Raw genomic sequence first — 14,243 nt, forward strand, 5'->3', positions numbered from 1 at the left:
CACCTCGTTTCCGATTATAACTATATACTCGAACCTACATCCAGCTCGTAATCACTCTTCTTCCTCTTACGCTTGGGTTTTATCATCCTTGATTATATCATTATCCGCACTGTACGGTATCAAACGTCGAATTCAAAATGGATGATAAAGCAGAGAAGAGCATCGTCCCACCCCAAACCACCCCTAGCAATGGCTATGGACAGACCATCCCCGTACAAGATGAAGGCGATAACGTAGTAGCGAGATTAGAAGAAATGGGATACAAACAAGAATTGAAAAGGAATTTGGGAATGATATCTGTCTTGGGATTAAGTTTCGCAATTATGGCTGTACCGTTCGGTACTTCCACTACGTTGAATATCGCTTTGACGGATGGTGGACCAGTCACTATCCTCTATGGTGTGAGTGACCTACCTTCAAATATATGTTCACTGCGCAAATTAAATCATACCAGGAGAAAATGATTTGGTACTGATGCATGGAGGTCCGATTGATAGTGGGTATTCGTGTCGCTAGTTTCACTGGCTATCGCTGCTAGTCTGGCTGAAATGTACGTCTACACCACTCGTATAAGCGGATATAAGCTGACATTGTATTGTGATATGAACAGATGCTCCGTATTCCCAACATCCGGGGGTGTATATTGTACGTTCACATCCACCACATACCATCTAAGCTACGAGCTTACCACTGTGTTTGATGTAATACAGACTGGTCAGCGATGTTGTCTACACCTAAGTACAGTGCCTTTGCAAGTTACCTCACAGGATGGTTAGGGACTGTAGGAAACTGGACGTGAGTGATAGTCATAACAATGAAGAGAGAGCACCAATTGCTGATTCGTAGTCTTATGCTTTAATACAGTGTGACTGCCTCGATCACTTTTGGAGGATCTCAACTTATCTTGGCTGCTGCTACGTTATACCATGAAGATTACGTCCCAACCGCTTGGCAGACCTGTTTAGTCTATTGGGGAGCTTTGTTAGGATCTCTGTTGATCAATATATTCTGTACAAAGTGAGTTGAAAATGTGAAACCTAACTTCTAGATACATTATGCTGATACTGGTTATATAGATATCTGGATAAGCTAAACACGATATGCTTGTATTGGACGGGAGCGTCAGTGATAGTGTAAGTCGTAATTTATCTCAACTACAAGCTTGACCCCTTATACTGATCATACCCCGTTTATTCTGTAGGGTATGTCCATCCTCTGTGTAATCCTGGAGGTTTCTCTGACTTGTACTGCTAGATCATCGTGACATTGTTGAGTATGGCAGATAATCGAAATTCTGGCAAATTCGCTTTCTCTCATGTAAGTTGTCTCTTTGGTCTCCATTCAGCACAATGCATTTCGGTTATTGATTATCTGAGTTAGTTCGACGCATCTCCCTCGGGCTGGCCAGCTGCTTGGGCGTGGTTCGTCGGTCTACTACAAGCTGCATATACTCTTACCGGGTGAGTTCCGCCCATGATCATGTGGAAGGAATACTGCTCACTTGGACAAGATGATAGGTACGGAATGGTAGCTGCGTTATGCGAAGAGGTCAAAGAACCTGCTCATCAAGTCCCTCGAGCGATGGGTAAGTCTTCGGTGGAAAAGAGCAAGCTGACATGTGCAGTCCTCTCAGTCGCTGCTGCAGCGGTCACTGGTTTGGTCTACCTTGTAAGTTATAATGATTCTGCAGCAAGTGATCGATATTGATGGCTGTACTTTGTAAAATATGTAAATTCAGCTCCCAATCAACTTCGTCTTGCCGGACATCACACCTCTTTTGGAAGTAGCGAGTCTGCAACCAATGCCATTACTTTATAAAATTGTCACCGGTAGCTCCGGAGCAGCTCTGGGATTACTCTTCCTGAGTGAGCTGCACGGTCCCCTCTTGTTACGAGTGTTGACTGATCGATTATGGTGTTTTGTAGTTCTGGGTATATGGGTATTCGCCACGATCGGTTCTCTGACAGCTGCATCAAGATGTACATGGGCGTTCTCCCGTGATGGTGGTATACCAGGATCGGGATGGTGGAAAGTTGTCAATCCCCAATTCGGCATTCCCATCAATTCCCTCATACTTTCCACTGTTGTCTGTGCCTTGTTGGGTTTGATTTATCTGGGAAGTAGCGCTGCATTCAATGCTTTTACTGGAGGTCAGTCAATATTTCGTCTATTCCGTTAAAGCCCAAAAAGATACAGGACAGTTTTGACCCTTCTGTTTTGATTTTTACAGTGGCAACTATCTGCTTGGGATGCTCTTACGCTTTCCCCGTTCTCTGTTCTTTGGTCAGAGGTAGAAAGATGGTTAGGAACGCGCCGTATTCATTAGGCAAATTTGGATTTGTCATTGTCAGTCACCTTCCCTTGATTCCTCTTTACTACGGACTTGTTGAGCTTTGAGCTGACGATTTTGTGCAGAACATCATCACAGTAGTTTGGATCAGTTTCTCAATCATTCTCTTTTGTATGCGTAAGTACGAGATTATATATCCTTGATCATCGAACGCAATTTGAGCTGAGTTCGTTGTGGTGCATTTTGTAGCTACCGCCGTACCTGTCACCGACCCAGCTTCGATGAACTACGCCAGTGTCGTGTTCGCTGGATTCTCCACGATCGCAGCTGTATGGTACGCTATCAACGCTAGGAAACATTATCACGGGCCGACATTCTCCGCTGTTAGGGTGGAGGGTTCCCATTAGATCGGTTGTAGGTGTAGATTTATTGGTTGGTGGATGAACATTGCAGATGCAGTAGACAGAAATTGTATACCCAGATATCTGGGACGTATGAAAGGTTGAAGTATGACTGTATATGTGTGGATATGGAAAAAATGCATCTTGGATACTCGTAACTATGGTTGCGACAGATACTGGTCCATGAAGCAGCGCCAGAACTGGAATCGACGTGTTACGTAATTTTGCCACGTTGTGACGCGTCTCTGGAGCTCAGCCAAAATGAGAAAACAACAACAACAATCAAACAATCAACGATAAACACACACAACGACAACTTCCATTCATCCTCCATCACATGGCAGTGAAAGCATAGCATAGCAACAGAATCATACGCATCTCGTCTATCTACAATGCCAACGGCAATATCATCACCATCCTCAATATCCAGTCCGCGTCCGAGGGTGATATCAAAGAAATTATCCGGATCAGGATCTACGACCGCTACACCTTCTGGATCACCTTTACAGCCATCACGAACCATCAACGCACCTCGCAAATCATCCAGTCTGGCCATGTTGATGAACGACGATGCGGCTGAGAAAGCCAAACGTCGAAAATCAGCTCATTTCGGTGAACTGGCTCCTTCAGCTGGTGAACCTAAAGAAAGACCAGGACTTGGGACACAAGGGAATGGAAAGAGGACTGTATCTGCTCTGGCGGTCCAACAGGCTTCGTCAGGTGGTCAGACGATGGCTCAAAGGCGTGCAAAGAGATTGTCAGCGGTGGAACCGGCTCAACCGGTCATTAGTATGGAAGTGATGAATACGAATTTTGAAGAATGGATGAAGTTGGCTACTGATAATGTAAATATCTTTACCATATCGAATTAAATGCCGGATGGCTGACGTGAGCTGATGGTACCGATTTATTAATTTATAAATTAGAAAATCACTGCGAATAACACATGGAACTTTGCTTTGATTGATTATTTTGCGGATTTGACACTTTTACGAAATGGACCAGATGATCAAAGTGAGTGAATACCTTCAGAGTGCCAGAGTTATCCACATCTATATGGAAATATATTGCTGACCTCATTTATCCACCTAGGTATCAATTTCCAGAAAGCCTCTTGTACTCTCGATGGTTGTGTCAAGATTTATACCTCGCGAGTGGACAGTGTAGCGACTGAGACTGGGAAGTTATTGAGTGGTCTTGCAGGCGGGAATGGTCAGTTTTCATCTATCTATTAACATGCGCAGACGAAAAGATGCTGACGATATAATATCGTATAGCTGCAGATGATGCGGATGGAGAAGGTGGTGATGGAGATGACGAAGAGGGTGGTGAACCCAAAACAACGCGAAAGGCGAGTTGTCATCAATTCGCGAAATCCACTTATTATGCTGACGTCAATGTTTTGACAGACGACCAGTCGATCCGAAGCGACATTAGCCAAATCTTTCGCTCAGCTACAGGTCAAGAAGTTCGATCTTGAGTTCACCGTTGATCCGCTGTTCAAGAAAACCTGTGCGGACTTCGATGAAGGAGGGGCGATGGGTTTGCTCATGAATCACCTCGGTGTTGATGGTAAGGGAAGAGTTGTGTTTGATGCTGGAGATGCGGGAGGGGAGGAAGAGGAAGAAGAGGAAGAAGCTGATGAGGAAGAGGAGATGGTGGATCTTGAAAAGCTCAGAGGTAAGTCGTCGTTTCTCTCTTTCACAAGGGTAACTTAAATCAGGTTGACATTTCGCCTCTTTGCAGAATTTGTACCCTCTGTGGAGGCCGTACAAGACCTATACATCTCAGATACTCTCTCTGCGTTCAAATTTTCCTCCGACCCGGATTCCGCTGTCGACTTCACTACTCTTTTCAACCTCAAAGATTCATACAACGACGAGGAATATCAACCCTCATACGCCGATGACGAGTACGATGAATACGCTCCTGGATATATGCCTGGGGAAGGTGAAGCTCATGATTTCTTCGGTGACGAAGATTACGATATGGGCCCCTCAGGTGGATTCGATGATGGAGCTTCCATGATGGGAGACGATATGGATGCTCAAGAAGCCTACAGCGGACAGGGTATGGGCGGTTCGTTGGCGATGGCCGCTCCGGGTGAACGTCTCGGACCATTCGATCCTAGACGTCAAGCAGGTCACGGGGAGTTGGTGATGGCTTTCGGAAATGGTGGTGATGATGATGATGCAGAAGGAATGTTTGATTACTTCGATAAAGGTTTTGGTAAATCCTGGGCAGGTGCAGAACATTGGAAATTGCGTAAAGTAACGAGGAAAGGTATGTGCGACGACCCTCGTGGTCATATTTATCTCATTGATATATCTATAGATATAAGAGTAAACGGAAGTCTAACCACTGGTATATTCTATAGATGCTGCTACACCAGCCGGTGGATCTACCGCTCCCACAAAAACAGCTAAACCGGCCAAAGCACCATTCACAATCGACTTTTCATCGCCGTCTACATCTGCTACTTCATCCAAAACCCTCTTCGCCCCCGCCACGAAATCATCCATCACCTTACCCTCCACGCGTACTGCATCTTCCAGATCCAACAAGAAGACCTCGGCGGGTAAACGAAGAGAAGAATGGTTACTACCTGATGATATGCATTTCAGTAGTAGACAACTGTTGAGATTGTTCTTGAAACCCAAGTTCTCGGTGAGTCCAAATATTCAGTCGTAGAAATGATCACCATGACATGAATTTACATTGCTAATGATGATATGATAGCTGCGAATGAGAAGGAGTGGTGCAGTGACTCAACTAGCTGGTGAGTTGAAGATTCCCCACGAGTCAATAGACCACACCACTGACGTGTTATACCCAGAAAACGCCAACGGCGAGATCGATGAGAACTTCTGGGCTCAAGCTGCTGCCGAACGAGCGGATGCAGGTCTCGAGGGAGATGGTATGGGTAAGTACAAATCCATATCAAGTGATTTTCAGCACCGCATACTGATCATTCCGCAGATAACGACTCTCAGCCGATACCATTCGAAACGCAGTTCTTCCATGACGATATGGATGATGGATACGTCGACGACGGTTTGGACGCTGGAGACTCGGCAAACTTGTATGATTCCAATGAAGCTGAAGATCTATTGCAAGGATCTCAGAACATCGAACTGAAAAAGAGTAGACCTGAGAACGTCAACTTCGCCAAGAAAGCTAAGAGAGTAGATGTAAAGAGGTTGAAAGATGATATCTGGACTGGATTGAAAAGTCTCGTTCCGGCTGAGAAGGATAGTTCAGAAGATGAGACTGTATGTTTAATTCATATTCTTCTCTTGTCGCATGTAAGTGAGAGAGGCTAATTAGTTTTATTTCTCGGGTGAATGTAGGAGTTGCCCAAAACACCTACGAAAGATGGAAACGAACCAGTCAAGACTTTTGATAATATCATTACATCCCTTCGATCATCTTACCCCGCCGAAAAGATGTCTGAGATATCAACTTCGTTCTGTTTCATCTGTCTTTTACATTTAGCGAATGAGGAGGGACTGAAGATCGAGACTGCTCGTTACGACGGCAAGGAGAATGAAGATGTTGGTTGTCAGGGGTTAGTAGAGGGTTATGAAGGTGATGGATCTCTATTTGGATTCGGAGCTAAGGGTAAGAGATTGGATCAGGGTGAAAAGAAAGATAGGATAGTTGGAGAATTGCAAGCTTTGAGGGTGTACAAGGTGAGCTCGAGGAAAGAAGGTCGCAAGCTGCGGTTGAATGAACGAAGCTAATCGTCGTATTATATCGATAGGATCATACGGCTGGTAGAGCGGCGTAATTGGGAAGAAGACGGCGATCTCGAGCTACGTACGGGTGCCATCTATGTCTAACGATTTCAAGTGATATAATATTTATAGGGTTTATAAGCGTTATAAGAATCGGTTTCATCCCATTTTATATGTAATTTTATAATACTCTTTGAAGCTTAGGGCTAGTACAGATAGCCTCGTTGATGGCATATCACCTCCTTGAGAGTTATAGGAGAGACAGTTGATCGATATTGTGATAGTAGACTGTACTGGTGCGGTTACACCTATGGATCGGTTAAACTGCTGCTAAATCGATGATAGGCGGATACGGTTATTTCGTTCGAATGCGCCCCAAGATATCAACAAGTAATCCGAGTTTGTATATAAACATCTACATATGCTTTGAGTGACCAGCTATTCCTTTTCTCTCTATCCTCTGTATACACAGGCGAACCAAACCCCGTCGCAGGCCTATCGAAAAGAGAGTGAACGATGTCAACCTCAGCAGCAAAAGTGCGGCCGCCTTTCACCCTCAAAGTAGCTCAGACGAAAGATGAGATTGAAGCTTGTTATGATATCAGGATAGAGGGTGAGTCGCACCATGTCATGGATCCCGATCGACTTCAATGTATCCAATGCCCCTTGAAAATACACTGTGTCTGGATCAGAGGCTAAGATGCTAATCCTTGTCGTGTCGAAATAGTATTTTCGGTTGAACAGGTAAGGTCATGACGGAAAGAAATGGATGAACATGGTAGCTGATATATATCGTACTGTCTCGATGCGAATAGGGATTCCCATTGGATACAGAGATAGACGAGTGAGTAATCCACTAGATTAAATGACATCGCTCTTTCTCGTGCAAGTATGAATAAAGCTGATCTCGTAAGAAAAGATACGATCCCACTTCCATCCATTTCCTACTTACCACTCCCATCCCTTCCCCACCCTCCGAACAGACTCGCATACCGAGCTTGTCTTCACCGACGGAGGGAGAAGAAGAGACGACGGAAAAATCAATAGGTACTATAAGATATGTACCCTCTCTATCGAAATTGACACGATTAGCGGTAGAAAAAGAATATAGGAAGTACGGTTTTGGAAAAGTATTGGTAGATGGGATGCACAAGTGGATCAAAGATAATGAAGATAAATTAGAAAAAGGAAAGATTGTTCAGGAAGAAGGGGGAAAGAAGACGATCAAAGTGAAATGTCATTCTCAGGTGAGTACCAGAGATCTATGAAAGTGAAATCACGGAGCCGGGTATGATGTGCTGACTGTCATCGTAGATCCCTGCTATCCCGTTTTACGCAAAGATGGGATATGTAGCTGAAGGGCCGGAATTTGATGAAGAAGGTGGTGAGTGATTGTAATCATCAGCCTAATCGCTATCAAAGAGAGAAAGCTGATGGTCAATGTTTGTGAATGATGGACAGCACCTCATCAATTGATGGTATATGAAGTCGAGATTTGAGATGTATGGCGTCACGAAAGAACGGGGGCTATCATTTTAGACGGATTAGATGGGTCTTGTCTTAGCACCGATGGAATCATTAGTCAGCAGCAGTTCACACCTTGAACACATGTAGGAAAGCATACTTGCAAGCACATATCCGTCAATTGCCAATCAGGTGATACACATTTATCAATTATATACATCGATGAAGGAAATGTGACTCAAGTTAGGAAGGTACGTTTGTCTTCTTCATGCTACATGATACAAGCTCGAAAAGGATGGAAAATGTATGAACAGGTCCTCGGCAATTGTAAAGTAAAGAAGGGGAAATAAGATGTCGTGATCAATCAGAACAGGAAAAGTCACGTTCGAAAAGGATGATAAAGCGTCCATCGATACTAAATCTTCTTAGCCAATTTCTCTTTCTTTGCAGCAGCTTCCTTGGCAGCCTCTACAGGATGTACGGAGTGAACGTCAGCAATGTACTTACAGAGCATCGGGGTTTCGTACTCACCCTCAGCCTCTGCAGCTCTTTGGGCAGCAGCAGCCTCTCTTCTCCTTCTGACTTCTTGTAATCTGGCTAAATCAGATTTGGCCTCGGTGGTTTTGCCTATACATAACAAGTCAACAATTGGTTCTTTCAGTTCTTGATATATCCGTGAGAGACATGTGATTTACCTTGAGCATGTAGTTTCTGATATTTGTCTTGAGCAGCTTTCTTCTCTGCTGCTTCACTGTAAGAACAACCGCACATCACATCAGTATATCAATCTCTGCCGTAATATCGTTACGGAAGACTTACCGTTCTTTTCTTGATTGTTGGACTACCGCAGGAGCACTGGCTTTCTTCTTCTGTTGTTGCTGTTGTTTTGGTGCCACCTCTTCTTCACTACTCTCTTCGTCTGATTCATCCTTCTCTTGAATAGTGACAGTTTTCTTGGTTTTACCTTGAGCTTCGGCTTTTTTCCTAGCTCTTCTCTCCGCTCTGCTTAGTTCCTCCTCATCACTCTCAGGTTCAGCCAATTCTGTATTCCCCAATTTCAAATTAACCTCTTTCATCTCTGGTGCCAATTCCGCGACTTCAGCTCTATGAGCTGCCGCTCTGGCCTCCTCTTCATCCTCTTCATCCTCTTCGGACGAGGTCTCTTCCTCTGACGAAGATGTTTTCTCAGCGAGTCGAGGATCAAGATCACGGGAGAATTGTCGTCCACCTCCTCTGGATACCTTGAATTTGCTGTGGATATCCCAGATTGTCAGCTTAGCATTACTCCACATCACGCAGAAGGGTCGGAGGTTCGTGAGTTGAAGGCATATACACCCACCCTCGTCCTCTCGATGAAGTTGGTGCACCACCTCTAGCCATGTTATCTGATGTCTATAAGCCAAAATTCGATAAAGTTCGTCGTTCCAGGGCGTAGGTTGATTGTCAAGCTTGACTTCGACCAGGGTAAGATGCAAGATGGTATCGCTTGAACGAGTTGGTGAGTGTCTCAGCAAGATGGAAGTGAGGAGAAGAAGAGTTGCTGCAGTAGTGTGATGTTCAACGGCAAATCATGTCAAAGATATTTGGTTGAGAGATCACGTGGAACATAATTACGTAAACTCATGTGGCTTTGACACAGTGAAAGAGTGGAAGATGACATGATCATACGCTGTTTGAGTGTCCCAATTTCGCAGAATGCCAGCGAGACGATGGCTTACTTGGCGGTTCATCACAGGGATGGTGCCGCACAAAATTTGTTCGAAGCAGAGATAGCTGAAGCACCGAGCTCTCTTGGTCGATAGTCAGCCATGGGCTTAAATACTTTGTAGGAACATATTTTGGAGCAAATCTTGACCTTTGCTGCTCGCGTTTCTGATAACATGTAGATCCACGACGCTTAACGACATTCAACCTTACCACAGTAACAGTACGAGTCGAACCTGCCTTATGGAGGGAAGACCATTGGGAGTCATATGTGCGTTCCGCTTTTGCTTGTTGTCGTTTCCGCGCTTGAGAGGCATTCATGCAGGTATTCAGGCGGTATCTAAGTTTTTTGACACAGGTGTAAACAGTACAGCAGTGCCACGACCTGTCCCTCTTTGTAACTCATCAAGCCTTCAAGGTATTCCCGAGAAGACAGGTCCAGAACTGTTGGCCAAGCCTCTCCCAGTAGCCCGCGGAGCGCTGACTGTCGCTGGTTGACGGCAGACAACCATTAGCCAACTGTACACCACTGATCAAGAATCTTACCGCCAAATCCGACGCTCCAAAACATCAGATAACATCAGTCAAGTATAATCGGCCGATCGAAAAGAGCGCTCCGACTCGAAGTGTATCGCACCAGACTTCGGGTCATGTCGGTTGAGCACTGGAATCGCTATTGGACGAAAGAGAATTGGCGCAAACAAGCTTAAAAATCTTGTTCAAGGCATGCTTGTTAAGTAAGACATTCTGGAAGAAAAGAACCACACACAGTACACGAGCCGACTCATTGATTGGAGCTGATCGATTTATTTTGTATCGGGTTTGGCCTCAGCGCACAAGCCAAGAATTGGAGTATGATCACGCAATCGTACGGCCGATTCCTCCAGCGATATCCTTCGAGACGCCAAAGACAACGGAAGGGAAAAGCTATTGACGGTTTGGCGCTTGAATTCCATGAAGCGTAATAAAAATTATTTGCTGTGGCGGAGGCGGAGGCAAAAGAGAACACGAATTTTAGCGCCGACTTTTCGACATATTCGAAGGAATGGAATCTTCGGAACCTGTTCTTTTCAGGTTTCAAACAACATCGAATGATGTGCTTGCTCAACAGATTGGTACGGGATTTACAGGAGCATCAAAGGTCCTCATGGCAAACTCTGATTTTTCTGGGCGACGTGAAGCTAGAATATCATATCTGATAACCAAACCCTACAGCCCCATTGCCGGAAACCAAACAAAAAAAAAGCTGACTTTGAAAGGTATATAAAAACATTGGAAATATTGGTCTTGTCGTACTGGTTAGACTTGTACTTACTCTCATTCACTATCGAACAAATTGCAAGTGAACTATCATCAAACATGTCTCGAGTGCTAGACAGAATTCCAGCTTTTTTCACCCCTAAAACTCCTCTTGACAGAGACGGAGGGGAAGGTGAAAAGCCTGATCTAAAACAATCTGGCGATACCGAGGGCCATTCAGCCCAATTACCTCACCTGTCTCAGAATTCAGATGCGGATGATTCATCTTCGAGTATCGATATCGAACAATCGGAGGGTGTAACCAAGATCGAAGCTTTGTACCTGGTCTTTGGCAATGGTTGGAAACTTTGGACTTTATGGGGTTCTATCGCCCTTATTTGTATTGCTTATTCTCTATCGCAAATGACCACATACGCTTGTAAGTTCTCAATGACAATGATTCTTCCCCAGCTCTTGGTACGCTTTGGTAACTCTTCGATGCACTTGAACAGATGCTGCATTCGCTACTTCCGCTTTCGGTGAACATACCATTCTCGGTACGATCTCGGTCATCACCTCGATCATGTCTGGTGTGGCTAAACCTTTTATTGCGAAAGTAAGTCGACCACCTATGCTCTTCAGTCATCAAGGCTGATACGTGACATCACTGTCTTAGTGTGCCGATCTGTTCTCACGACCATGGGCTCTCGCCATCTCGGTACTTTTCTATACGATAGGTTATATCGTCGTGGCTTCTTCTCAGAATGTAGGAGCAGTTGCTGGTGGTGAGTCCATATTTCATGCCTCGTTGGCTACATAGGTAGACCGACTGATTTCTTATGCTATCTGCTCTTAAGGTGAGGTCATTTATACGCTCGGGAACACGGGTATCAACTTTGTCTCGTCCATCTTATTGGGCGATATCACATCATTGCAATGGAGAGGTTTTGTCAACGGTTTATACTCTTTACCTTTTATCCCTTTCGCATTTGTCGCTGGTGATATCGCAGCTTCGATCAACGCTTATTCCGTAAACGGGTGGAGATGGGGCGTAAGTCATTGACGCTCTTTGCATCCTCCTTGAAAGTAGATCACGTGCAGCGCTGATCATGCTGCAGTACGGAATGTTCTGTATCATCGTACCTGTTACCATCGCTCCCTCTATCGCTGTACTTTTTTGGGGTGATTACAGAGCCAAGAAAGTCGGTGGTGAGTATCCACTTATCCCAGCTATCTCGGGATCATGTTAGCCTGATAAGTGGGCCATTTTATAGCTCTGTCTCTCGCCTCATCTTCGTATGCCAGAAAAAGATTACTCTCCGGAACGACTCAAGCCAGAAAGACCCCAATTCAACTTTTAATCCACTACGCACGACAAATGGACGCTTTCGGTTTATTGCTTTTGACATTCGCTTTCGGTTGTATCCTTTCGCCTTTCACTTTGAACACTACTGCCAAAGGTGGATATACCAATCGTGAGTCTAGCATCGATGATACAAGTATTCAGCAACTTGGCTGATGGAATAAACTGCAGCCTCACTCATCGCGTTGTTCGCGGTCGGTGGTATACTCTTTATTGCTTTCTGCGCATATGAGTGGAAAGTCGCTTCGCACCCTATCATGCCGAAAAGAGTCATGAACAAAACGTTTGTGAGTAGGCTTATGAACAGAATCTGCCACAACATCAACTGATGATTTCGTGATACAGATCTGTGCATGCTTCATCGATTTTATGTACTACTTCTCAGGATCATTATCAGGTACCTACTGGTCTTCGTGGCTCTACATCACCAAAGACTACAGTGTAAGTTTACATTCCTCTCCTGCCATCCATATTTCCCATTAAAAGACTAGTGGTTGACTCCTGTTTTCTTTGTACCAGGCTGAACATTATACTTACCTCACGAACTGTTTGACCGTCGGATTATGTTTCTTTGGTTTCCTCGCTGGTGCGGTTCAGCGATATACCCATCGATACAAGTATTTACAACTTTGCGGTCTCAGTATCAGAATCATGTCAGTGTGGCACTTCTTCAATTCGAAGATCCGCTGGGCATACATCAGCTGACATGATGGTTCTGCTATTGCTTTTCATAGCGCTCAAGGCTTGGTTTACCTGTCAGCCAGCAAGTCCACTGCGGGAACAACGGCCACTATCGTCATGGGTCAGATCCTTATCTCCTTAGGAGGTGGTATTTCGGTGATCTCATCATCGGTCGCATGTCAAGGATCAGTCCCACACCAAGATATGGCATTGGCCATGGCGTTGTTATCCCTTTGGACTTCGATCGGTGGATCCATCGCTTCTGCTATTGCAGCTGCAGTATGGAACAAGCAAGTTCCAGCCAAACTGGCCTTGTACCTCGGTGATACGCACAACTCGACTCAGCTCGCGGAGATCTTCGGCTCGATCTTAGTTGCCAGGACTGCTGAGCCTAGACCATTGGTTATTCAAGGTAAGTCAAGCTCTGCGATATATATAGTGTATAGTCGAGTTGCATTGCTGATGGTCGCACCGTATCCTTATCTGTTTAGCTTACAACGAAGCTATCAGACCACTTTACATTGCTGCTCTTGTAACCTCGACTCTCTCTTTGGTAGCAGGAGCATTCACCACTAACTTCTACCTTGGCACAACCCATAATGCTATCGAGAAGAAGGAAGTCGTATTTAGATCAGCGGACGAGACTGCCCCCGAAGTCGTGGCTGCTAAAGCTAGAGAGGTAGAAGAGAAAATCGCAGCGAAGTTAGCTGAAGGCGAACCGAGACATTAGGGTTGGAGGTCTTATCTGAACTAACACAAGAATTGAAACAAGTTTTCACCGAAGCATCATTCCATAGACGAATGAAATTTGTGCATCCGGGTGCTCAAACAATAGGCACTCGATACAGTATTTCGTAGACCCATTTTTTACAATTGACACCCATCCACCCATCCATCATTGAAAGGTATCAACCCAAAATATAGGTTTCTGATTTTACTCGTTATACTAGGGGATAGTCAGAAATTATAATGCATTCCACTCAAGCGAATGTAAATGTTGTGTGAATTGCGACACATGTGTGTGGCGATACGTAGCAAGAAGTCGTACTCGTCGGCTGTATAATATGGATACATACATGGGATGACTTAATCAGTGTACCTATGCACAACCTTGATTGAATCTACATTAGTCCAATCAGCCTTGATTATTCTGAGATCAACCTTCAGGTGAGAGTTCCCCCAGTCAATAGTCACTATTCATTAGTACATATCTATTATGTTCAGCTTCATTTCCATTTACAATACGTGATACATCTATACTTCCATAAATATGCCTTCTAGTGAAACTGACGATTCGAGCTATCGTTCTTCCTCACAGCTAGGGTCAGAGCCACATCGTCGATTGTTGAACGACCAGGAAGTTG

The 14,243-nt window shown here is 44.7% G+C and overlaps 5 protein-coding genes across 5 annotated transcripts; 4 read left to right on the plus strand and 1 right to left on the minus strand.

Annotated features, from left to right (window-relative positions):
* Window positions 1–137: 137 nt before the first annotated feature.
* On the plus strand, window positions 138–2,697 carry V865_005983 (uncharacterized protein; the record flags this gene model as incomplete). Its single annotated transcript, XM_066229746.1, has 14 exons — window positions 138–401; window positions 498–550; window positions 611–645; window positions 711–795; window positions 865–1,017; window positions 1,077–1,131; window positions 1,255–1,317; window positions 1,381–1,460; window positions 1,518–1,668; window positions 1,739–1,865; window positions 1,926–2,150; window positions 2,231–2,346; window positions 2,416–2,467; window positions 2,540–2,697. 14 exons carry the CDS (start codon window positions 138–140, stop codon window positions 2,695–2,697), a joined length of 1,617 nt encoding a protein of 538 aa, XP_066085843.1.
* A 386-nt stretch (window positions 2,698–3,083) lies between these two features.
* V865_005984 (uncharacterized protein) lies at window positions 3,084–6,481 on the plus strand (the record flags this gene model as incomplete). Its single annotated transcript, XM_066229747.1, has 12 exons — window positions 3,084–3,536; window positions 3,618–3,705; window positions 3,784–3,903; window positions 3,969–4,042; window positions 4,101–4,371; window positions 4,438–4,974; window positions 5,069–5,358; window positions 5,431–5,470; window positions 5,528–5,614; window positions 5,671–5,963; window positions 6,042–6,383; window positions 6,455–6,481. The coding sequence occupies 12 exons, from the start codon at window positions 3,084–3,086 to the stop codon at window positions 6,479–6,481; spliced, it is 2,622 nt and encodes an 873-aa protein (XP_066085844.1).
* A 463-nt stretch (window positions 6,482–6,944) lies between these two features.
* Window positions 6,945–7,927, plus strand: V865_005985 (uncharacterized protein; the record flags this gene model as incomplete). Its single annotated transcript, XM_066229748.1, has 6 exons — window positions 6,945–7,041; window positions 7,156–7,172; window positions 7,244–7,272; window positions 7,348–7,675; window positions 7,743–7,812; window positions 7,890–7,927. 6 exons carry the CDS (start codon window positions 6,945–6,947, stop codon window positions 7,925–7,927), a joined length of 579 nt encoding a protein of 192 aa, XP_066085845.1.
* A 380-nt stretch (window positions 7,928–8,307) lies between these two features.
* On the minus strand, window positions 8,308–9,272 carry V865_005986 (uncharacterized protein; the record flags this gene model as incomplete). The annotated part of the gene is made up of 5 exons (XM_066229749.1): window positions 8,308–8,360; window positions 8,424–8,519; window positions 8,588–8,643; window positions 8,712–9,143; window positions 9,232–9,272. 5 exons carry the CDS (start codon window positions 9,270–9,272, stop codon window positions 8,308–8,310), a joined length of 678 nt encoding a protein of 225 aa, XP_066085846.1.
* A 1,683-nt stretch (window positions 9,273–10,955) lies between these two features.
* V865_005987 (uncharacterized protein) lies at window positions 10,956–13,609 on the plus strand (the record flags this gene model as incomplete). Its single annotated transcript, XM_066229750.1, has 11 exons — window positions 10,956–11,274; window positions 11,348–11,451; window positions 11,512–11,620; window positions 11,693–11,886; window positions 11,954–12,044; window positions 12,110–12,310; window positions 12,370–12,485; window positions 12,544–12,639; window positions 12,718–12,851; window positions 12,933–13,291; window positions 13,371–13,609. The coding sequence occupies 11 exons, from the start codon at window positions 10,956–10,958 to the stop codon at window positions 13,607–13,609; spliced, it is 1,962 nt and encodes a 653-aa protein (XP_066085847.1).
* Between the last annotated feature and the right edge of the window lie 634 nt (window positions 13,610–14,243).

This window comes from Kwoniella europaea, chromosome 1, assembly GCF_036810445.1.
Source record: "Kwoniella europaea PYCC6329 chromosome 1, complete sequence".
NCBI lineage: Eukaryota > Fungi > Basidiomycota > Tremellomycetes > Tremellales > Cryptococcaceae > Kwoniella > Kwoniella europaea.